This window comes from Tupaia chinensis, unplaced genomic scaffold (assembly GCF_000334495.1).
Source record: "Tupaia chinensis unplaced genomic scaffold, TupChi_1.0 Scaffold000542_1, whole genome shotgun sequence".
Classification (NCBI taxonomy): Eukaryota; Metazoa; Chordata; class Mammalia; order Scandentia; family Tupaiidae; genus Tupaia; species Tupaia belangeri.
Window position 1 is genome coordinate 284,392 of NW_006160055.1, and position 25,889 is coordinate 310,280.

Consider the following 25,889-nt stretch of genomic DNA (forward strand, 5'->3'; position numbering starts at 1 on the left):
AAAAAAAACAAAGTGGCCCCAGCCAGTGGTATGGTGGTTAAGGTGCTGGGTTCCCACACGGCCAACTGTACAGTTGAAGTCCTGCACCTGGTGACTTGAAAAATACGTGTGTGTGTGTGTGTGTAAACGTGCGTGTGTGCGTGCCTTCTCACGTTTCTTCTCTTTCTCTCTCCAGTGAGCACACATGCTCTCAAGCAAATTAGAAAAACAAAACAGAATAATGTACGAAAATTTAAAAAAATTTACCTGAGCCTCTTAAAAACAAAAACAAAAAAAACCCAGGCTAATACCACCTAACCAATGAAATCTCATGTCCCAGAACCAGCAACTAGCTAGCAGACACTATGACAAAGCCACAATGGGTATATAATGACCTGAGCCCAACTGCTCCAAAACTCCAATTACAAAATGTCCTGCCAAACCCCATTACTCTTCTTAGTAGATGAGCTTCTTCTGAGAGAGGCATGTATGGTGACTCATTCAAACTCAGGCCAAGTCTTTTCTGTCAGTCCAACAACTCCACCTATTAATGCATGAGCTATTACCTAAGAATTTGCTACAGGCTCCATTCAGAAAAGACCTTAGGACTGAACCAGACTGCGAGCATGCCTTACTGGCAAACACAGGGGGGTAGAAAACTTGAGCAAGCTTTAGATCAAAGACCCTATAGTAGGAAGACTTAATATTCAGTCATAGTATGTTTAATACTCAATTCACTCTCTAGTGCTATCCTGCAAAAAGCTAGAACAACTAAGGAAAATTACAGCACTGTGCAAGTTTGGTGGAGTTAAAAATCTCCAACAAGTTTGGAAACTGACAGAACTGCTCGCTGTCTTTTCTATGCTTACAGTCTGTTATGGTACAAAGATATAAACTTCCATGATGTGATCTCTCCAAGGCATTTGCTTCTTACCTGCATGAACACCTTCCCAATGACCACGTCATCGTCGTCCTTAAACACTGTGCTGAAGACTACTGTGACTCTGTCCTTTTTAGACTCAACATACCTGAAGAAACAAAACCCATGAGAGTAAATACAGAACAAGATTGGATTTGAATTACAAGTGAAGTGCAAGGCTAAAGTAAAAAATGCTTTGATTCATAAAACAAAGGCATACAAATAAGAAAAGGTATTGACTTTTATGGCCAACAGTCAGTGTAATAAATGCTTATCCTAAGAGTCAGGAGGTAGAAATTACCCAGAGTAGACTTTATTAACTTGCATATATGGTATGACAATCACTCTAAGGTTAGTGATTCCGGGAATGTTGCTTTTAAAACTTTCATTTCTTGGGGCCGGCAGGTGGTGTGGTGGTTAAAACACCGGACTCCAACGTGGCCAACTGCGGTTCGAGTCCCAGACCTGGTGACTTGCTTTCTCTCACTTTTCCTCTCTCTGATCAAATTAAAATACATCAACAACAATAATAATAAAATTTTAAAAAATCATTTCTTTATATGAGATTCATAGTAAGAGTTGCAATGACACAGAACCTACGGTCACCTTCAGCCTCCTGATTATCTAAGATATACTCTTGAAGAGGAATCAGAATACTTTACATACCTTAAAGGCATATATCACATTCTTTCTTTATCTTTTGTCAACACTCAAGATCTGGTGAATATGAGAAGTGGCCTATTTTTTCACCTATATCCTGTTTCTCATGTTTTCATGAGAAAAACATTTAAGAAGGGGATTCACACATAGTTCAAGTTGTGGCCAAGCCATTTCTTTCAGTAAGTACCATCCTGGTATGACGGTCACAACCAAGCTTCAGGACCGAATTCTGTACTCACATGGTCTCATCATCCCTATAATGGATAACTGCCCTGTTCTCGCCTTCTTTGCCCTCTTCTTGGAATTGGAAGTATTTCTCAAAGACAGAGGCAAAACAATTTCGCTTCAACATGCCAGCTTGATGCACTATGGAATCCTTGGATGCAGGCAGATTATCAAGGTCATATAGCAAAGAGACATTGTATCCTGGAGGGGAAAAAATACCCCGGCAGTTATATTAAAAAATAAATAAAACCAACAACAACAAAAAACCCACAAAGGGCTTACTGATCACTCCCAGGTAAACAAATACTTTTCGGGTATTAATGACATTTCACCTTGTCTCAGTGTCTGTACTTTTTTATTTTTTTTAAGAATTATTTTATATTTACTTTATTGATTGTAATTTGACTGAAAGAGGGACAGAGAGAGAGAGAGAGAGAGCACGCGAGCGCACGCAAGCCACTAGGTCTGGGACTCAAACCACTGTCAGCTATGTGAGAGTCTAGCACCCTTAACCATCACTCCACCTGCTGGCCCCAATGTCTCTACTTTTAACCCAAGAAGACTGTTATCCATTTCTATCTACCTCATTAGGCAAAATGAGGTGAAATGAAAGAAATTTAGTGTTCCAGGGGCCGGCAGGTGGTGTGGAGGCTTGGAGGTTGAGGCACTGGACTCCCACATGGCTGATCACAGCTCAAAACCTGGACCTGATGGCTTGCTTCCTCTCGCTCTGGTCAAATTGATAAGTGATAATAAATAAAATAAATAATTCTTAAAAAAAAAAAAAGTTAGTGTTCCAGAGATGGCTGTGAAAGAGCACTGTATACGACATCCGACTATGAGTCATGTCTTTTTCTTTGACAGTTTAATATGCCAAATGCCAACATGGTCAGGACCTAGCTAGCTTTCTAATGAACATACCCCTTTCCATGCCCAAATCCTTTTGAGAGAGGAGGCAGAAGAACTACATACCCGCTTATATATACACCTCCCTAACAGCTTTTATTTGTATACACTATAAAAACTTCAAAGTGTTGTTTAATATTTTACCTCATTTGATCTCAGTAACAATTCTCTGAAGTAGGCAGTCTAGATAAGCTTATTCTCATTTTACAGAATAAAATAAAGAGAGTATCAAAGAAGCCAAATGATTTGTCAAATGCAGCATGACACATGGGCCCAGGCCACTGGTCCTAGATTGAACAGTACAAATTGCAATGGGTCCGAATCCTGGCCTCGTTACTTTATGACTTTGGAGAACTGCCTGTTCTTTACAAATTCCTCATCCACTAAAGAAAGAGGTGGGGAGATGAGCAGACTGTTACATTAAAAGAATGGGGAACCAGCAGTTAGCATAATGGCTATGTCGCTGGACTCCCACGTAGTCAACCGCGGTTCGTGTCCCGGACCCGGTGGCTTAAAAACCTCACGCCGGGCGTGTTTGTGTGCGTGCCCAGGATCCCGAGAGGAGAATGGAGGAGAAGGGATTGCGGCGTGACCATCCCCCCTGGGGGGTGATTTCTCGCTTTCTGTCTCTATGTCTCTCTCTGTCTGTCTGGCGAGCGCACGCGCCCTACAGTGAAAATCTCTCCAAAAAAAAAAGAATGTACGGGGTACCAGCAAGTGGGATGGTGGTTAAGGCACTGGACACTCCCACATGGCTGACCACGGTTTGAGTCCCGGACCTGGTGGCTTGCTTTCTCACTTTCCCCCCGCCTCTCTCTGTGTCACTCTTTGGTCAAATTAAAAAATAAACGAATGGATAAATAATTAAAAAAAAGGATGTACAGTATTTAAAGCAGCTGGAACAGAGCAGGTCATCAATAAGTAGGACAGACCAGTTGAAGTCCAAGTCTGCTGACCACCATACTGTTCTGCCTCTCTGTGGCTCATCAACTAGGAATTCCAGGAAACAGGGCTGGAGCACTTCATTATTTAATCACATGATTACTAAGTGCCAAAAAGCCTCTTAGAGGTGTTTTTGCAAACACATCTGAGCAACATGGAAGATCATTTTATATTTTAGGGAACTGATGGGAATAATTTTACCAGAACTGTATAGATTTCACATTTCTAAATATAGTCATATGCCTCATAACAAGGTTTGGGTCAACAATGAACCCGTGTACCACAGTGGTCCCATAAGATGGTATTACATAGCCTAGGCTATCCTTCCAGGCTTGTGTCAGTACACTCTATGTCTGCACAATGACAAAACTGCCTAATGATACATTTCTTGTGACATAATCACTGTCATTAAGTGATACATGACAGTATCTCAAATCTTTTTTTCTTTTTTTTTTTGGAGAGGTTTTTGTTATAGGATGTGTGTGCTCGCCAGAGAGACAGAAATCATCCTCCGGGGGGGATGGCCATGCCGCAATCCCTTCTCCTCCATTCTCCTCTCAGGATCTTGGGCATGCACACACATGCACCCGGTGTGAGTTTTAAGCCACCGGGTCCAGGACTCAAACCGCAGTTGACTACATGGGAGTCCAGCGACATAGCCATTACACTAACTGCTGGCCCCAGTATCTCAAATCTTTACATTGCATTATTGTTTTATGTTTTCTTTTCTTTTTTTAAAACAAATATTTAATTTTATTTATTCATTCATTTATTTTAATTTGACCAGAGAGAGACACAGAGAGAGACAGAAAGTGAAAAAGCAAGCCACCAGGTCTGGGACTCGGATCATGGTTGGCCATATGGGAGTGTCCAGTGCCTTAACCACAATACCACTCGCTGCTCCCCCAACTATTTTATGTTTTCTAAGAGCATTCCTGAGGTCTATGTTTTCTGTTCATCTATTTTCTGAGAAAGCACGAACTGCCTTTATAAGTCTTTGCTCTAGATAATGCTTAGCACCTTTCTGGCACTTCAATATTAAATAATATCAATCACCATTCCATTTTGGGTGTCAGAAAACAAGACAGATTAGATAAAAAAAAAAAGAAAATATTTAAAGTTGAGGCATGCTGGTTTTAAGAAGCCAAATAAAATAACAGCTAAAATTAGACTTTAGTAAGGCTTCTGATATGGTGAGTGGAACATACTGAGAACAAAGAGAAGTAAAATTTAGCGTGGCCTGTTGAGTTTGCCTAGCTAAAGCAGTAAAAAAGGAGACACCACGTCCTGACACTTTCATACTCTGTACATGCAGGCACACAGGCTCTGCAATCTGCCAATGTCTATGCTTTAGTAGGAGGTGGAAGGAGAGAGGGTCCAGGGACAGATATGTTAGCTCTCCATGTTAGGATCTAAGGTGTAACAAGCACGCCTGAGTGCTCAGTTTTCTTTTTTCTTTCTTTTTAGTTTGCTATGGCGTGTGTGCTTGCCAGAGTACACAGAGAGGGGAGGGGGGGAGTGAAATTCCCCCCTAGGGGGATGGACACGTCACAATCCTTTCTCCATTCTCTTGGGATTTTAGGCACACCCGTACGTATCTGGTGTGATTTTCAAGCTGCTGTGCCAAGGACGTGAATTGTATAGTCAGCCATATGGGATCCAGCTGCCTTAACCTCCACCAGCTGTGGCCCTCCCCACATGATTTTTCTATTCTATATTTGTTTCTTTCTTTAGTTCTCTCTTTATTAAATTCCTTGATTCTTTAATTTTAAAGTTTACAGTGTTACCTTGTTTCCAGAAACAAATATATGAGATACAGAAATATTCTATTCCAATAGGAGTGGTGAGGTAGTCTCACCTTTTAAAATGCCCCCTACTGCACAACCCAAAAGAGGGGAGGCCAGCCAATGGTGTGGTGGTTAATGTGAGTGGATCCTACATGGCCTACTGCATGGTTTAAGTCCTGGACCTGGTGGCTTGGAAAACATGTCAGGTGCATGTGCATGCATGCCCCAAATCCTAAAAGGTGGGAGGGATGAATGAGAAGGGATTGTAGCATGGACATTCCCCATGGGGAGTGCTTTCATTACCCCCACTTCCTCTCTGGTGTGCAAGGCGCCCTCTGACAAAATGAAAAAAAAAAAAAAAAAAAAGTTTGTGGATGGGTCGGACAGTGGCAAAGTGCTAACACAATCCTTTGCAAGGCTAACCGAGAAGAGAAGGGTTTCTGGTTCATCTCTGGAGGCCTTCCCGAACATGCCATGTACATGTGTGCCCATAATACAGGGCTGGCTGAGACTGGGGGTGGATAGTGGCATAAGGACCCTGCTGGGGGTGCCTGCCTGTCTCCCACTTATAGAATAAATAATCCTTAAAAGAAAAAGAAAGAGAGGGAGGATGAGGCTGGATGGTGTTCAAAATAGAATGCTTTGCAAGGGTGACCCAGGTAGAAAAGTTCTGGTCATGCCCAGAGACCTCCTTGAGTACACCATGCATGTGCATGCTCATGATCCAGGGCTGGCTGAAGCTGAGGTGGGTCATGGTGTCAAGACCTTGCTGGGGACTCTCTCTCATGGAAGAAAAAAATAAAAGTAAATAAAAAGGTGAGGGGTTAGAAATAAACTAGCAAAGGTAACTGCTGTAAAGGGAGTGAGAGCTTCCTATTTAGAAGGGTTAACCATGATACTAAAGTAGCAATACGTGAGTAACAAACACTCTTGTATGTTTAAATGGTCTTGCTATGCAGGACTGGCCCTATAGCTTCATGGTTCAGGAGACCAGATCCCATATGGATCACTGCAGTTCAAATCACTGAGGGGATGCCTTCTTTCTCTCTCCCTGGCAAGCATGTGCATCCTTTGGCAATTAAAAACAAAGTCTTATACTTGGTTCTCACTGTAGGGCCCTACTAAATGCCAAGGAACTGGACATACCACCAAGCTATAGAGGTAAAAATACTGTTTAGTTTTCTGCTTTAACCCTAAAAAGCAGTATAACCAAGCTGTTCTACTTAAGAGTAGCAGTTACCTTTCAGTTCCTCTGGCTATGAATGCAGAAATCACCTATTAGAAGAATGAATTAAGTGGAGGCTGACATGCAAGCAGATGGCATGATGGTTAAGGCACTAGATTCCCACATGGCCAACCATGGTTCGAGTCCTGGACTTGCTGGCTTGAAAATCACGTTGGGTATGTGTGCATATATGCTCAAAATCCTGAGAGGAGAATGGAGAAGAGATTATGGCCTGACCCTTCCTCCTGAGGGGGTGATTTCTCACTTTCCCTTATCTGTCTGTTTATGGCAAATGCAAGCACCCTCTGGCAAAATCCCCACCCCCAAAAGGACAGGGAGGATCTGACATTTTTTATTATTTGAAGATGTAAGAATAGTGTTGTGAACATTCCTCTTCCTTTGCCAAATATACAGTGTACAGAAAAAGTTGTTAGTAGGGGCGGGAATGGGAATCAATGTTTGTAGTCTTGTCAGAGGCACTTCAATCACCATGAGTAATCGAAGGCAGCCCTCTGGCTGACAGGTTAAGGAAGTCATTAAGCTGCATCAAGTAAATGTTAAAAATGAAATACACCTATTTTGGTAATCCCACTATGTACCATACTAGAAAAAGTAAAGCCCCTTTCAAAGCTATTTATATATTTATTTTTGTAGAGGTTTTTGCTTAGGACCTATGCACTTGCTGGGGAGAGAGAGAGAGACAGTGCGTGAGTGAGCAAGACGGTGAGAGGGAAAGTGAGAAATTGCCCCAGAAAGATGGCCATGCTGCAATCCCTTCTTCTCCATCCTCCTCCAGGATCTATGGCACACACGTACAAGCACCTGGCATGAGTTTCAAGCCACTGGGTCTGGGACTCAAACTGTGGTCAGTCATGTGGGAGTTCAGCGATGTACTGCTACGCTATCTGCTGGCCCCTCCAAAGATTTTTATGGGAGTATTTGGGAACTAGGTACATGAAGAAATATTTGTAAAATAATATTTAAGCAAAATCCTTTGGCTAGTACAATCAGGACATGTCTCTCCCCAAGTCATCCCAGTCACTCACATTATTACATACCTGCTTCTGGATTTACCAAGAAACTTCCATACACTCTCTTTAATAACTAGGGGAAAAAAAAAAGATATTAATCCAAAGGTCGTGATAATTCCATCATTTCAAAGCATTGTAAATGCTATGCTCTTCCCAGCCAGCATCCTTCCTACCTTCATTGGGTGGATAGGAAACCAAGAGATGGAGGGAACCAATTAAATCACTCATAGAACTGAGATCAGAATCCAAAAGGTTAGTTTTTAGGATTTTTCTTTCTTTCTGAGAGATTTTTTGCTACAGGGCACATGTGCTTGCTGGAGACAGACAGACAGAAAGTGAAAAACCATCCCCCAGGGGGATGGCCAATCCTTCTCCTCCATTTTCCTCTTGGGATTTTGGGTGGGTTTACACACAGACCCGACCTGAGTCTCAAGCTGCAGGATCTGGGACTTGAACCACAGATGACCATGTAAGAGTCCAGCACCTTAACCACTGCTGGCCCCTTAGATGAATCTTTCAAAGCTTGTCTTTATTAGGATCGACTACACTCTTATGTTCTTCTCCTCCAAATCCTAGTTGCACTTAATAATCATCTTTCATTTCTAAGAGAACATCAGAAAGAGAAGTCAGAGGACAGATCATGTTATCAACTAAACACAGGCTAAGCCACTAACCCAGATGAATGAACAGATAAAACAAGATTGTTGGGGACTGATCTCTAACAGTCTGTTAATCTTGTATGCTTTAAAATTATTTAGCTTATGAACAACTTTTAAGACAAAGCAAGCATGCTCAGGCACCCGGCATGTTTTTCAGGATGCTGGGTCTGGGACTTGAACCACACTGAGTCGGCCATGTACGGTCCAGCACCTTAACCATCATGCCACCTGCTGGCCCCAGCATGTCCTGTCTTATACTCACTTCTGTGTTCACTGCCCAGAGCAATGCCTGCATAGAGGCACAGACAGTAGTAGCTCAAGGATCAGCAATGATTTTCTTCTCATCTTATTTTCAGTGTAATCTCTAGACCATTTGAAAAACTGATCAAATGGTGAGGTTTATTTCCATTTTTAAATATTCTTGGAAACAAGTAATAATGTATAAATAGTCCACTAAACAATAATTTCTTAATTTTCCAAATATTTATGTAACTATCTTTTAAAAAAGTTTATTGAAAGCCAGTGAGACAGGCACTTCCAGCAGGTCTTCGAGCTGTGATCTACCCTAAGTCTCAGGCAGTTTGGGTCAAGGGATCATCAAGGGAACATATCAGTGTGTTCAGGGAGGTCCTGGGATGTGAGCACAGATTCTTCCCGTGTGGGTCCAACTACATTATTGCTATGCCACTGCCTGGTCTATTTAACCATTCTTCTATAGTTGGAAGAAATTCCTTATCTGCAAAATTTGGCTAACAGATTGGACCCCAAAGCATGAATTAATGATCTTCCTTATTTAAATAAAGGCAAGAGAAGTAGTGCCATGTTTAGTTCTAGTTCCTATCCGGTGATCGTACAGTCACCATGAGGTATCTCCTTCACAAAAGAGGAAGGAAACGAAGGCAGGGGTTCAAGGTCATAGAGTTTGCTGGTGGCACAGGGAGATTTGGCCTCCAGATGTCTCACATACCACTTCTCCTGGAGTCTGTGGCGGTGTGTGTGGGGAGCAATATGCAAATCCCACAAGAACTTTAACCTGCACTCTAACTCTGAGTTACAATTCTGTACTACATACACTACTATTGATACCTGAAGAAGGGAACATCAAATGTGAAAGAAACCACAACCCCACACACAGATTTAGTTCATTCCAAGCTTACTAAGTTAATATTCTGGAGTGATGTAAGAGCTACATAAAGACAAATTTACACCAGAATCAACCCCTTTGCTCCCTTCCCTTGGCAAAACCAGCCAATGCCTCCCTGTTACTTCACTTGTACTTTTAACCGCCATTCACCTTTCAATTTGTGCCCTCTCTCCAGCTTGACACCAGGGACAGGGAGGGTGCCCATTGCTCATCACCATTAGACATCCCACTCTAACAGCAGAGACCTTCTGCTATTAAAAAGGGCCGGTGAGAAAGTAATAAGCTTCCTGTGGTTATCGCAGGCTGGTCACTGTTTAACCAGCCCAGGGAGCCATTTACTGTGCACTCTGCTCCACTCTGTGCATGTTCCGCACTCCACCCACTTGAGTGGGTGGGGTTGGTTCTTTGACCCTCGTGGCAGCTGCAAGAATAGCAATGTACTCTGGAGTTCCATTGTAAGAATGAGCAGAATGGAAAGAACATTTAAGAAACAGAGCTTAACACTTTCTTTTCCCTTCCAGGGGTATTACTACTGCATCCAGAGGACTGTCTAGGAGAACGGTTACACAATTTTTTAGTTGTCTGTTCAAATATTTAACATTTCTCTTCCGGTAGTTATAGCTAAACTAAAGTAGGGCTGCTTCAGACATCACTTGCTTCCTCTTGTTCTTTATCTGAGAAGAGTTAACCACTATCTTTTTATTAATAATCCTTCACAAGCTTTATAGAAGGACTAGATCTTCCTTCTGGAGCTCCTCTCCCCGCCCCCACCCCCATAAAATCCTGAATCTGTATTCTCTAAATGTTTCATCTTTCCTTGACCTTATGGGCAAATCAATCAATTTGAATAACTGAAGCAAGTGACTGCCCACAGCTCTTGGTATTCTGTTAAGACCAGTTTTAGTTTTTATAAAAAAGATTATGAAGCTCTTGATCATACTTTTTTTAATAAACAGGCTTTCATAATATAAATTTTATGTAATTAAAAAACGGTTGCTCTTTTCAGAAAGAAAACAGAACTGGATGTATCTTTATTCAACAGATTAAGGAGAACTTAGTTTGTTAAAACTAAGATACTTAAAAACTGATTCAGGAACTGAGTCATACTTCCTGCTTCAAGACCCAACCACAACGAGCACACACTGGTGCAACAGCATTCTCTCTTCCATAAATGGTTCTCAACTTACTGCTACTGAAGCTATCAAAAGGAGCCAGTGGACGAGGGATGGCCGTTCAGAGTTTCACAGTATCTGGACATCCCTTATTTCCCCTAAGGCAGTTCGTAAGAATGAACAGATACTTAAAAAGGCTACCCCTAAAGTACGTTACATTAAAAATGTCCAAGGGCAGTTACTCATATGTAAAACTCCCACCGTGAGAAATTATGAAAAGATTTAAACAAGCTACAAGTTAACGTCTGCCTTGATGTTGTTATAGATAAAGAACAGAACCTGTCTCATCCTTGTGACAGCTATATTTGAACTGGTCACGCAAAAATATTCTTTGCTATACTTTTGAAGAACTAAGTCTGTTTTTGTTTTCATTGTTCTATAAAATCCTGGTAGCATTTAAAATATGTAAAAAAAAAAAAAAAACAAATCTCTTTAAGAGTCTGAGAAAGCTATTAAGCTTTGGTTAAAGACCACCTTTATTTCCCCAAGATAAAAAGGAAAGAGGCAAAACCTTTTCTGGAAGACACACTTCTTTACATTATTATGGTAAATCAAAGCAAGAACCCCTGGTGGGGTGAGCAAGCCGTCCAGAGTGGCCGAGGCCAGAGAGGATAATTTATTTCCAAGGATCTTCTGAGTAGCAAGCTGCCAAACGAAGGTAAGGAGGAAAGAGCCCTGGGGAAAATGTTGTGGAACTCACCTCATCAGCACCATGTGCCTGAAGTTCCTTGTAAAATTTCAAAGAAATACTGACCATCACTTTTGTTTTGTCTCCATTAGGATTTGAAATATGATAGAGGACCCCATCGAAATCTGTGAGGAAAGCAAACAGACTGCTTAACCTGGGAACAGGGAATAACCTCAGAACACCCACTTTGCAGCAGACCATGTGGAAAACCCTTCGTTAGAAGGCAAGTAAGTAAAATGGGGTTTATTTCCAGTCTGTGTGAGAACTTAACAGAAACACTGGGCTAGAATCGCTATTCACCTATCTCTCTGTTCTTTCCTAAAATTACAAAGTTATCTCACCTAACCATACCTTGGTGCTGAAAGAAACATTTAAAGAGCTTGTATTGTGATGCATTTTAAACATGTGTAAAGTTAGAAAGAACAAGGGCCAGCAAGTGTTGTGTTGGTTAAGGGGCTGGATCCACATTTTGAGTCCTAGACCTGGTGGCTTAAAAAACATACTGGGTGCATGATCATGCATGCTGAAAATCCTGAGAGGAAAACAGAGAAGGGATTATGGTGTAGCCATCCTCCCTGGGGAGGAGGGGAAGAGGGGGTGATTTCTCACTATTTCTCTGTCTCTCTTGCTGGTAAGCGCATGCACCCTTTTAACAAAGAGACTGAAAAAGAAAAAGAGAATCTCACTTTCCCTCTCTATCTCTCTTTGGCAAGTACACACACCCTATGGCAAAAAACCTAAAGAAGAAAAAATATATATAATACATTCCCATTCCCGTTATGCTGTTTTGAAATTACCAACAAACGGCCAATCTTATTTCATTTAGACACACCCTCTCTCAGTTATTTATTTTGAAGCAAATCCCAGACATCACATCATTTCATCTATAAATACTTCAGAACATATCTTTAGAAGACAAAGAACAGAAGCCTTTTTTTTTTTTTTTTTTTTTTTTTTTAGATTTTTTGCTAGGGTGTGTGTGTGCTCACTGGAGAGACAAGAGACAGAGAATCAGAAAGCAAAAAATCATCCCTCAGGGTGGATGGCCACACCACAATTCCTTCCCCTCCACTCTCTCTGGATTTTGGGCAAGAATGCACATGCATCTGGTGTGAGTTTTAAGCCTCTGGTCCAGAACACAAACTGTGGTCGACTATGTGGGAGTCCAGCAATGTAATCATTATGCTACCTGCTAGTCCCAGAAGTCTATTTTTTAAAAAAATATCTTTTTCTTAACATCAAACATTTAGTCAAATGTTCAAATATTTTACATTTTTCTCAAAAAATTTTAAAACTTTTTTTTTTCTTTTAAGAGTTTTGCTATAGGGCATGAACACTCCCTGGAAAGACAGAGAGAGACAAAGAATCAGAAAGCAAGAAATTACTCCCTGGGAGCGGGGGTGAGAGGGAGGGAATGGCCATGCCACAATCCCTTTTCTTCCATTTCCCTCTCGGTATTTTCGGCAAGATGCACAGGTGCCCAGTATGAGCTTTAAGCCACTGGGTCCGGGACTTGAACTGTAGTTGGCCATGTGAGAGTTCAACAATGTAATCATTATACCATTGGCTGGTCCCAACACTGTTGTCTTTTTAAAATTAGAATCCAAGGAAGATCTACACATCATACTTGGTTATTTATTTATTTTTTTTTAGTGAACATTATTTTTATTTATTATTTTTAAGTGCAAGAATCTTACACTCTCATTTAGTCTTCAAACATTCTGCACTAGAACTTGCACTCCTGAAACAATCTGCAGACCAGTTTAACAAACCCCTTTAAGCAGACATGACAGTCCTAACATTTTTTTCTCACACCCACCCTCCACCACTCACTCTCTACCAATCATTTTACCCGCTTCGAGTCTCCAGCATCCACACCCACTCTCTCTACCATCACATCTTCAGATCTCTCAACCTCTGCTATAAAGTACAGACACTCAGTACAAATTGAGTGGGGAGATATATAATGCATCTTTCAAAGACTGGATCACTTTAAAAACTTTAAAGTTTTTGGAGCTGGCAGGTGGCGTGGTAGTTAAGGGCATTGGACTCCCACACAGCCAACAGCAGTTCAAGTCCCAGACCTGGCAGCTTGCTTTCTCACTGTCCCTCTCTCTCTCTCTCACACTCTCCCTCTCTGAACAAAATAAAATAAAGTTAGATAAAATAATTCTTAAAAAAAATCTCTAAAGTTTTTTGCTACAGGGTGCATAAGCTTGCTTGCAGGAGAGAGGGGAAAGTAATGTATCACCCCCTGGGGGGATAGCCATATCACAATCCTTTCTCCTTCAGTCTCCTCTCAGGATTTTGAGCATGCACACACAGCGTGTTTTTCAAGTTGCCAGGTCTGGGACTTGAACCATGGTCAACCAGGTGGGAGTCTACCTTAACCAGCACCCCATCTGCACTTGGTTATCTTTTCTTTTTGAAGAGGTTTTTGCTATAGGGCACATGTGCAAGACAGAGAGAGAAAGAGAGACAGAAAGTGAGAAATCACTCCCCAGGGGGGATGGCCACACTGCAATCCCTTCTCCTTCATTCTCCTCTCAGGATCTTGGGCACACACACACATGCACACAGTGTGAGTTTAAGCCACCGGGTCTGGGACTCAAACCGTGGTCGGCTACATGGGAGTTCAGCGACATAGCCATTACGCTAACTGCTGGTCCCAAGAGGTTTTTTTGCCATAGGGTGTGTGCACTCACAAGGCGTGTGTGGGGAGGGGGGAGGGCCAGAGAGAGCCAGACAGAGACAGCTGAGAGGAAAAGTGAGAAATCACCCCCTTAGGGAGATGGCCACTTCGCAATTCCTCCTCCTCCATTCTCCTCCTGGGATCTGGGGCATGCACGCACACGTGCCTGGAGTGATTTTCAAGCCACCAGGTCCAGAACTCAAACTGCGGTCAGCCAGGTGGGAGTCCAGCGATGTAACTACTAGACTACCTGCTGGCCCCCTCTGATCGGGTTCTATCTTCCTAGGACACACAGAGGACTGACTCAGCCTGTGCAATTCCTGAAACACTGTGCCAAGTGCCATCACTTTAGGGGACTGGCCTGCAGATCGCAGAGGGAGATCTGGCAGTACTAGTTAGTAGAAGGGCACAGGCACGATGCCCAGCTGCCCAGTCAGCACCTCAAAGCTCCAGCCTTCCGAGATCGCGTGGTCAAGCACTGTAATTTACACAGGGTGGCTGTGTAACTCCCCACAGCTCACACAGCAATTGCGTGGCAGCAACAGCTCATTCTTTACAGGGACTACAAAGTAGCAGCCTCTCTTTCAGACTTCATAAGTAGGCCGGTAGCAAGCTCGAGCTTCCCTACTACTCTGCTGCCAAGCAAACTAAAGTGATGAACATTTGAAGAAAATAGTATTTCCAAAGTAAACAATCACCTGTTTGTTTATAAAACTAAACCCAAATTCTAAGATACCAGCAGGTGACTTTATATAATTTACTAAACTACAATATCAGTCATTAATGGATGACTAAATACAATAAATGGCCATCTAACAAAGACCTCTAAGAGATTTGACAATCAAGGGATGAGACCAAAAAAGCCAAAAGTTTATTTTAGAAACACTTTTATTTTCTATTCTTTATATTGTGCCTTCTCTTAATAGGATGGTGATAAAGACACTTACCTGCAAATGTTACTTCTACTGCTTCTGGTTTGTTTCTGTAAAACAAAGCAAAAAACGGTTCTTGGTTAAGATAACTGTATTGTAGGACCAACAGGTAGTGTGGTGCTGGACTCCCACGTGGCCAACTGTGGTTTGAGTTCTGGACCTGGCAGCTTGCTTTCTCACTTGCCCTCTGTCTCCCTCTCTGGTAAGTGCACGTGCCCTGTAACAAATTTAAAACAATAAGTAAATAAATACGTAAAATTAAATAAATAACTCTAAAAAAAAAAAATAACTGTAGTGTGGGTCAGCTGCTGTCATGGTGGTTAAAGAGGCTGGCTCCCTCGTGGATGACTGCATGGTTCAAGTCCCAGACCCGGAGGTCTGAAAAACACACCAGGTACATGTGCGTGCCCAAAATCCCAAGAGGAGAATACAGAAGGGACTGCAGCATGGCCATCCTCCCTGGGGAGTGCTTTTCTTATTCTCCCTCTCCTCTCTCTCTGGTGATACACATGTCCTATAGTAAACAGCAGCAGCAGCCCCCCCCCCCCAAAAAAAACCCACCACCGTATTGTCACTTGCCTTTAAGGGGACTTAGGAAACCTCCTGAGTTTTACTTAAGGTCAAATCACTCTGTAAAAATCTCTAGCTTACTGCCAACGAGTACACAATTTATTTTCTCATGCATTTGAAGATTTTGGACTCGCTTAAAGTGAAACTAAAAAAGGGAAGACGACTCTAGCTTTTTTCACCTACCATAGAATTGCTCACTATACTTGGTGCTCACTTTCAATTCTGAATTCCTAAAGAACATGATATACACATTCATATATATGAACCACAAAATGCCACCTTTTGTTCAATGCCTCCCCCACAGACAGTGGTGATGAAGTAATATACTCAGCAGGGAAATGACTAACTGTAACACAGAATGGCTTTAGTTTGCATTAAGTGAAGGAATGGTTTTGGGCCATAAAATAAAACATCAAGTTCTATCCCACTTTAAAGACCATCTGTAAGTCTTCCTACACATCTTCCCCTCTTCCTTTAAATCATCACAGTACTTACCACTCTCCTTCATAAAGCTCAGTTTTGTCTATCCTCGTTTTGTTTTTAAATTTCAGCTCTAGACTGAACACAGTACAAAATATCACTGTGAAATGATTGAGAATAGTCAAGATACTTGGTTTCCAACTTTAGCTTTTTTCACCAGGCTCATGTTTTATGATAAATTAACTCTTGTAGCTACTCACCTATATTATGGGACAATACAAATGGCCCTACCCCACCTGTCAGAATTGCTATGGCTAGGAATAAAACAAGAGAACAGAGTGGGAAGAACTAGCCTGGGAGGCAATGGCTGCTTGATAACTTTTTGTGCAATTCCCAAACTTAGCCTGGTACGTGGACTTCTATTTGATAAATGCTGCTGGATTACTGCCTACACAGCATGATGCATATCTTGCCTGTAAACAATAATGGTCAATTAACCCCCAGTACAAAGCTATTTCATGTCTTTCCTCCCTCCTTCTCAAAGCCAATGGAAAGAAACAAGCAGAGACTCTGCTGTTTTATCAACTCTGCTGTATTATGCCAGCTACCTAAAACTCAAACAATCCTCATTTTTTTAAAATGGGCCAGCAGACAAGATGCACACATTTTCACATTCCTGCCTAACTTGCTCAAGATCTCTCAGTCGAGTATCTATTTTTTATGTTCTCTCTACTCCTTTACCTGTCAAAGCAACCAAGACTGAGCTGCCTTCCAAGGTTGCGGGAAATAACGGTATAGTGCAGTTTATGACGGTTAGAGCTGACACAGAGGCTATACAAGACCTTTCAAGGAAACTGGCTTTTACTGAGTTACATTAGTTGGGTTGAAAATCAATTTAGGACCAGTCCCACAGCCTAGCAGTTAAAGAGAGCCAAAGCTCACATGGTGAAACACAGTTTATATCCTGACCTTTGCAGCTTGAAAGCCATACCAGGCACAAGCGTGTGCATGCCCCCAATCTAAACAGGATGGAGAAACGAAGAAGGGATTATGGCATGCCCATGCCCCACTGGGGGCGGGGGGTGCTTTCTCCCAGGCAAGCACACATGACCTCTGGGGATATTAAAAAAAGGAAAATCAACCTACACGAACCATATACCTTGCTTTTGCAAGCAGGGCATAGATTATTTTTTTACATGACTTAGAAAAATTTACATGTTGAGGGTCTCTAAGAGTAGAAACATCAAGCAGGTTTATAGAGAAGCAGTGAATTCAGAGTATAAGAAAAGAATTTGATGGGAACCAGCAGTTAGCGTAATGGCTATGTCGCTGGACTCCCACGTAGTCAACCGCGGTACGCGTCCCGAACCTGGTGGCTTAAAACTCAAGCCGGGAGCGTGTGCGTGCGTGCCCAAGATCCTGAGAGGAGACTGGAGGAGAAGGGATTGCAGCGTGACCATCCCCCCTGGGGGGTGATTTCTCGCTTTCTGTCTCTATGTCTCTCTCTCTCTGTCTGGTGAGCGCATGCACCCTATAGCGATAAAACCTCTCCAAAAAAAACAAAAAGAAAGAAAGAAAAGAATTAGATGAAAAAAAAAATCTTTTTAGAGGTTTTTGCTATAGGGTGTGTGCACTTGGCAGAAAGACAGAGAGAGACAGAGAGACAAAAGCGAGAAATCACCCCCCGGGGGAAAGGCCATGCTGCAATCCCTTCTACACCATTCTCTTGGGATCTTGGGCACTATGCATGCATGTCTGGCATGAATTTAAGTGACCGGGTCTGGGACTTGAACGCGGTTGACTACATGGGAGTTCAGCGACTTAGCCATTACGCCATCTGCTGGTCCCTAGATGAAAATTTTAATTGCTTCTGAGCTTTCATTTTGAAAATACAGTTAGAAAACAAAGTCAATGAATAGTAAACAGCTATTTGTTGCCTCTGGAAACCAAGAGCAAAGAACAAAGAAATGGAAACATTAAATGAGGCCTGTCTGAAGGAAACATTAAGAGGATACCCAATGGAGGGAAGCACTAAAGCATGTTTCCCTAGGAAGGCTGGCTGTACTAAAAAGACAGGGAGTTTATCAAGTCCATATTGCATCACACAGTACATGGTTGGTTTTTATTTTTTGGAGAAGTTTTTGCTACAGGGCACGTGCACTTGCCAGAAAGACAGAGACAGAAAGCGAGAAATCACCCCCCAGGGGTGATAGCCACGCCACAATCCCTTCTCCTCCACATTCTCGTCTCGGGATCTTGGGCAGGCACGCACACGTGCTCAGCGTGAGTCTAAGCCACCAGATCCAGGACTTGAACCACAGTAGATTACATGGGAGTCCAGTGACAGTCATTTCGCCAACTGCTGGTCCTATGGGTGGTTTTTCTTTTCTTCTGAACTTTAGGCTTTAACTCTGTCAATGAAGGGCTGAGTTCTTTCTCATTCTTCATCACCAAAGTTGAGAAAAGTAACCTTATCTATAAATAGATAATTTTAGGGTTCCAAGGCTAAACTTTTTTTTTTTTTTTGAGGTTTTTGCTATAGGGCGCGTGCGCTTGCCAGACAGACAGACAGACAGAAAGCAGGAAATCACCCCCCATGGGGGATGGCCACACCGCAATTCCTTCTCCTCCATTTTCCTCTTGGGATCTTGGGCACGCACGCACACGCGCCTGGCGTGAATTCAAGCCACCGGGTCCGGGATGCGAACCGCGGTCAACTATGTGGGAGTCCAGCGACATAGCCATTATGCTAACTGCTGGTCCCCAAGGCTAAACATTTTGACTGTGTGAAAATTTGAATTTCTCTAGTCACAAAGCACCTTGAGCACAGATCCCCATGGAGGAGTTGCTAAGATCAATTCTAAGTGGTTTGCTGCCTGACTTAGGAATATTTGTCAAATCATTGTCATTAATATTTTAGTTCACTATTTTTGGCTGTACAAAAGGTTGTAAGAGAGAAAGGATGCTAAGGAGAGCATTAGGTCAAAGGAGACTTTATGAGTCATCTGGGAGTTAGAGGTCTGAGAACTCTGTGCCCAAACAAGAAGAGTGCTAAGTGTGAAAGATACCATAACAGGATCATTTCTCAATTCCAAGATGAGATATTTGTTATTTTACTCTTGTGGCTTAAAATCATGGAGACAAGTAAGATTGATTTGGGGGAAAGACTACTACTTAAGAGACCAAAAAGACAGTGAAGTTATTTACTTTTCTATATTTTGCTTAAGTTTCAAGTGCTTGGGGGTGAGTTTGATCACAGAAAAAGTGAGTACTTCAGAACTGACCATTCCCGTTTTGCCCTAAGATAAAAACCTCCCCCCCAAAAGTTTCCTAACTAGTATCTCATGACTAAGTTACAGAGATGCTGAAACAATGATCCCTATAGCTCTTAGGGTAGGCCAGGGGCAGACTCAAGAGGATAGATGGACCATTTACCCAAATGTGCCACACATATATGACCATGTTCTGCGTATACCCAAGATAAACTAGGCTAGGAGCCACAGTGATGGATGCCCAGCACAGGGCTTAATACATTACTCTGTCTACTTCTTCCCCAACCCCCAAGAGCCCTAGTTTTCTCAACTGTAACTGGGATCTACTGTCACACAGACATATTTTAAACTCAAATGGAACTGTGTTAAAGCATACAGTACAGTGCCTGGTTCACAGAAGGTGATCAGTACTTTAGTTTTCCCCTCCTAGGTAGAGTCAGAAGAGACCAGCATTTGAAGCTATGTTTGGGAGAGGTTTGGGGATTGTGGTAGCCCCAGAATGAGAAATTGACTAGGAGGAGAAATAAGACTTCTATTAGTGTCAGACTGTTGTTATGTGTGGAGTCCTAGAACAAGCCGGCTGGGTAAGTCCTCAAGGTTACTGACAAGACGCTAAAACATATGCAAGAACTATTCTTAAAATCCCATAGAAAAAATGGTCTTTCACCCTTTTTCTAGGGACACTTCTGGAATGTCAACTCCAAGTCAATAAAGTACTGCTTACAACTGTATTGCCTAATTTTCTATTCTTGCTAAGGACTTTGGAGTTTTTACTCCTCAATGAGTTCTAGACTTCAACTCTCCATTTGGGCATTTATGTCCCTCATTCCTTCTATGTTCTGAACTAGAAGAATGATTTATGATTTATTGAATTCTACTTATTATAAAGTTCCAGAGGGCTTGGCCTTGTAGCCTCATGGATTGCACATGTGTTACCATGGGTTCCTTCCTCCCTGGTGGCTTGAAAAACACACCGGCCACATGTGCATGCCCAAAGTCCCAAGAGAATGGACAAATGGAGAAGGGATTGTAGCGGGACTATGCCCCACTGGGGGATGCTTTCTCTCCCACCCTGGCAGTAAAAAAAACAAACACATGAACCAGAGAGGTCTCTGATCACTCTTCTTTAATTTTCTATAAGGCTGCCCCCATTTTCTTTTCAATAAATCCTATAAAAATGGATCACAGTAGGTAAGAGATGGTCTTACTCTTTGCTAAACTGTATCTCAAAATACGGAGAACAAAGAAATCTAAAAGCTGATTCACACAATGTCAGAAAAGTGATAAACTCTTAAACCGAAAATCCTTCTATCTGGCTTCATTCATTCTTTCAAGAAAGCATTTACTGAGCTAACTATATATACAAGGAGGACACTTAGAAAACAAAGATGACTAAAATTATAGACCCCGCCCTAAGGAGACTTCGGTTTGGTCTAGCGACATTCTGGGGCTTCATGCCCAAGGCGGTCCCAAGGATGCCAGAGGACAGCTAGCAGTGTGTAACTGTAATGACCTGTAAAAAGACCAACCAGATCTTTTCAGCAAGTCAGACATGACTTTCCATTTCTTCTAAATGCTTTAAACAATGTCCTAATTCCAAATCACTTCAAACCAGTCTGCCTCTCTGAGGACATATGCAGCATATCTGAGAAGGAGAACAAGGTATCGACAAGATTTAATTTATTCCTTTCTCAAATTTCTCCTCCCACAGTCCTCACCCACCCCAACTGGCACTGTTTGCTTACTGAGCTTCACTCCCCCTCACAGAACCCTGGCTTCCCACAATATGCACAGGCTGTGGCAAGGAGCCAGCATGCACTTAAAAGCAAGAGCAATTCACATCTGACAGCATATCCTTGATTTTGGACTGCAGGGTCTAGCTAAGTTGACAGGCCTAGCTTTAGAGGCTGAAAAGGTTCCCGGTGTGCATATAGAACAAAAGAATGAAATTAATTTACTAGGTTACTTCTGTTTTAATTGGGATGTGGGTAAGAATTCCTAAATGGAAAGGCAATGCTGTGTATGAGGTTATTTGCAGAGTTGGGTATAGCTTTTTCTTTTTAAAGAATTATTTATTTAACTTTATTTATTCATTCATTTATTATTTTTTATTTTTGAGAGGTTTTTGCTATAGGGTGCGTGCGCTTGCCAGACAGACAGAGACAGACAGAGAGACAGAAAGTAAGAAATCACCCCCTAGTGGAGATGGCCACGCCGCAATCCCTTTTCCTCCAGTCTCCTCTCGGGATCTTGGGCTCGCACGCACACACGCCTGGCATGAGTTTAAGCCATCGGGTCCGGGATTCAAACTACGGTCAACTACATGGGAGTCCAGCGACATAGCCATTACACTAACTGCTGGTCCCTCATTCATTTATTTTTAATCTGACCAGAGAGAGACAGAGAGAGAGAAGGTGAGAAAGCAAGCCACCAGGTCCGGGACTTGAACCGTGGTCAGCCATGTGGGAGTGTCCAGCACCTTAGCCACCACTCCACACGCTGGCCCCCACTTTTTGCTTTTAAAATTTTTTTTTAGGTTTTTGACATAGGGTGTGTACACACACTGGAGAGAGACACAGACAGTGAGTGGGAAAGTGAGAAATCATTCCCCAGGGGAGAAGGCCAGGTAGCAATCTCTTCTCCTCCATTCTCCTCTTGAGATTCTGAGAATGCACACATGTGCCCTGTATGATTTTCAAGCCGCCCGGAATGTGGTCAGCCATGTGGGAATCCAGTGCCTTCACCACCATGCCACCTGTGGCCTCCAGAATTAACTTTTTAATCAGTCACATTCTCTGAGTTTGTAGGCTGTCAAGAGACAACTTACTAGTGATTATCACGTTGTGAGCGTACATAAATTGTTCCATTAGGCCACTTCCCAGGAGTAGAGCAGAAATAAAAGTAAAAAGCTGGGGCCAGCCAGTGGCATAGTGCTTAAGGCATTTGGATCCCACACGGCTGATTGCATGGTTCAAGTTTTAGACGCGGTGGCTTAAAGAACATACCAGGTGTGTGTGCATGTGTGCCCCAAATCCTGAGAGAATGGAGGAGAAGGGAGTATAGTGTGGCCATTGCCCCTGGGGAATGCTTTCTCATTTTATTTTTCTCTCTGGTGAGCATACATACCCTATGTCAAACTGAAAAAAAAAAAAAGTAAAACACAATCTGTCAGAATGGACATGATAAACTAAACTTTATCATGACCAAACGTACTACATTGAGATGACAGAACTGCTTTACCCAGAAGGAAGTTTAGACTTTTAGTAGGATGTCACAGGCAAGAAGATCTAGCAGGATGATCTCAGAGTATCATTAAAAAAGAGATCAGCCTCAGGCCAACCGGTTGCATGTTGGTTAAGGTGGCTGGATCCCACAAGGCTGACTGTGCCGTTCGAGTCCTGGACCTGTGGCTTGGAAAGCGTACTGGGCACATGTGTGTGTACATGTCCAAAATCCTGAGAAGAGTAATGGAGAAGGGACTCTGCTATGATCATCTCTCCTAGGGAGTGCTTTCCCACTTGTTCCCCCTCTTGAGAGCACACATGTCCTACAGCGAATAAAAAAGACTCAGCCTCAAGAGGAAAATTAATTCCATGGTATTCTGAAGTATATGTCACAGAATTATTCTTAAGACTATCTCATGCTTTCATTTTCAGGAGCCCGAACAGCACAGCTCAATAGAACTTTCTGCAGGAACAGAAACATCCTCATCTGCACCACCCCAATACAGCAGTCAACAGCTGCACGAGGCAGATGAGCACTAGAAATGTGGCTACTGGGACCGGGAATTCAATTTTACATCACTTTAATTTTTATTTAAACTTAAGCAGCCACAGGTAGCTAGTGACTACTGTATTGAACACTGCTGAGTTGGAAGATGTACTCTGAAAAGGGCTGCTCTGAACTGTAATTTCCCCAACTGGTTTAGTCTGAAAAGTGTAAAAAGAAGGGTGGGGTTAACCTCTCCCAGCGGGGGGTGGGGGGTTCCCACACCCATAAGCCTTTGCAATCTCCAGGGTTCCTCTTCCCAGCTACTCCCTGTCTTTAATGTCTTTCTCTATCTCCACCCCAACACATCCACATCCCTAGCTCCTCCAGAAGTTTGCTAATAGCCTGAGAGGCCCCCCTTTTCTAGTGCTGAGCACTGGTAGACCCACAGTGTTTCTGATGGTCACACTAGCTAACCTGTGCTGGAAGCTCTGGAGAAGGCACTTCCCTGCTGCCTCAGCTGCCTGGAATGCCTACATACTCACTGGCTTGGAAGCAGGCTTCTGCTGGGTGTGCCCTACGCATCAGGCATGATACTGAGGTCTCCTTTCCAAGGCTTTCAAAGTCATTTTCAGCAGAGTGTTTTAAGCACAGTTACTGAAGGTCCCATCTCAAAGAGGAGATGGGTCAGAATAAAAGACAACATTTACTACCCTTCCTCCATAGCTAGCTTCATTATAATGTATAGCTTTGTCAAAAATGTTCTGAAGTTCTAATTTATACCTTCCAGACTGAAGGCCTACTTTAAACCCTCTGAAACATAAGTTGCTCCTTTAAAGAATAATTTTCTGAAAAAAGAAAAAAAAAAAAAAAAAAAGAGCGCAAGCTCTAAAAAATGGGGATTATAATGTATAGCTTTGTCAAAAATGTTCTGAAGTTCTAATTTATACCTTCCAGACTGAAGGCCTACTTTAAACCCTCTGAAACATAAGTTGCTCCTTTAAAGAATAATTTTCTGAAAAAAGAAAAAAAAAAAAAAAAGAATGAGCGCAAGCTCTAAATAATGGGTCACATTTTGGAATCCCAAGGTATTAGTTTACAAATAGATGAGAACATACTCCTACACTAAAAACGTGTTTCGACTGGAAACTACACAGGCATTTATCTTACAGATCAGCCTGTAACCACCCGGATCTCATTCTTTGCTAGCCTGGACTTGAGAGAATGCAAGATCAGTTGTGAAAATGCAGAAGTTAACTCAACTTCCTCCTCTGTGCTACACCACTCAAAAAAAGTATAGAGCAATCACCCAAAATAAAACACTGAGCTGATTCACTTGAGCATTTAAAATGCAAGGAACTGGTAAGAGAAGATGAAGACAAGAAGCAGGACAGCCTAAAATATAGTCAACTCCAGGCTGTTTCTATTGTTCATTGCATGTGACCTCAAGGAAAGTAGAGTTCTGTTTTACAGATAAAATCCGTGGCCTTATAGAGGAGACAAAATATACAATATACTCAACTTAAGTGGTGGGTACTACCTCTTTTTTTTCCCCCAATGCCGCCAAGTCACAAGTTCATTATGATCACTGAGAATTTCCCCTCCACTAAGCCTCTCCCATCTGTGGCTCCCCAAGCATCGACTTTCATATTACTAGTTCCCGGTTCACCAGAAACAGTTTGCATTCATTTCCTCAACTGTGAAACCAAGATGTGAGGCCCCATCCTTACAGATGGGGAAATGAGGCAAAGGCCAATAGCCACAGACCACCAAAAATTAGAAGCCAAACCCAACTGCATGGCTCATGTTTTAAATGTTGTATCAGAAAAGCAAAGGCAGCTTTGGAGAAGCCCTCACTTGTCTTCTGCTGATTTCTTGGGTTTGACAGAGGAGGCTTCTTTACACACGTTCGGAGCCCATCTTTTAAAAAAGCCGTGGTGAGTTATCTAAGAACTTCACAGACTCTGGAGGTTTGCAGTGTGTAAATGGGCCAGGATGACCACAGAAATCAGACCAGGAGTCTCATGTCAGAACTAAAAGATAACCAGATGAAGGTAGTGGGTGGGGAGAGGGCACTAGGACCTCACAAGAGAGATAAGGATGGGGTGTGGATGGACAGATTATTAGTTTTGCTTGAGAAATGTGGAACAAAATGGCCAGCGTCTATCACAGTGGGATTCGGGGAAGGAAACTGGAGGGACTGCGATTTTCTGGCTGCAAGACTGGGTCTGCTTTCAGTGTTCCTCCCTGCTCCTTTTAGAGGTTGGGGGTGGGCAACGAGAATGCTGGTGGTGATCTGGGCCTGCATCTTCCCTCCTCCAGTCCAGGGAATCCCGGAGAAGTCCGTCCAGCCCAACCCCAAATGAGCTCTCTCTCTGGGTTCGGAACAATGACCGAGACGAGGATGGGGGTCCCTTCTCCCCCCACCACGAGGGTGGTGGGCTCCTCCTGCGCGAGTTCCGCCCATGCTGCTCTCACGTCCCACAGGTCCTCTGCCCTTTGGCACGCACGCCGCTGTCCACTCGCTGCTTCCGCATCCCTCCTGAGCCTCTCCCCACGCATCTCTGCCCCTCACCCCGCCGCGCCCAATCGCCTCCAACGTCTTCCCCGCCGGGGCAGCCCGTACGCCCCAGCAGGCCCCCGTCTTTCCCCTCCAGGTCTGGGGGACTGGATGACACCGGGGATTAGCGGGGTCAACTCGGCCTCCCTTGCCATCCCCAACCCCAGGCGCGCGCTCACCCGGCGGCCGCGTTCTCGAACTTGAGCGCGAGCGTCTCCTCGATGATGCGGTTGTTCACCTCCAGCAGGATCATGGCGGCGGCTGCCCCCGGCAGGGGAAGGAGAAACAAGGGCGGGTGAGGGTGGATAAGGAAGGGAAGGCCGGAGGGAGCGGCCCTGCTGCCCCTGAGGAAAGGGGCAGGGTGGGGTAGGAGGTGGGGGGAGAAGGGGAGAGGGACC

At 43.1% G+C, this 25,889-nt stretch overlaps 1 protein-coding gene across 1 annotated transcript in view; it reads right to left on the reverse strand.

The window, feature by feature from the left end:
• Positions 1-25,883, reverse strand: part of ARPC2 (actin related protein 2/3 complex subunit 2) — a 58,251-nt gene extending 32,368 nt beyond the window's left edge. The window contains exons 1-6 of the mRNA XM_006157442.2: positions 25,671-25,883; positions 14,977-15,011; positions 11,350-11,462; positions 7,702-7,747; positions 1,798-1,984; positions 914-1,007 (exon numbers count right to left, since the gene is read on the reverse strand). Coding sequence (XP_006157504.1) covers positions 914-1,007; positions 1,798-1,984; positions 7,702-7,747; positions 11,350-11,462; positions 14,977-15,011; positions 25,671-25,744 — 549 coding nt within the window. The 5' untranslated portion in view covers positions 25,745-25,883. The remainder of the gene's footprint in view (positions 1-913; positions 1,008-1,797; positions 1,985-7,701; positions 7,748-11,349; positions 11,463-14,976; positions 15,012-25,670) is intronic.
• Between the last annotated feature and the right edge of the window lie 6 nt (positions 25,884-25,889).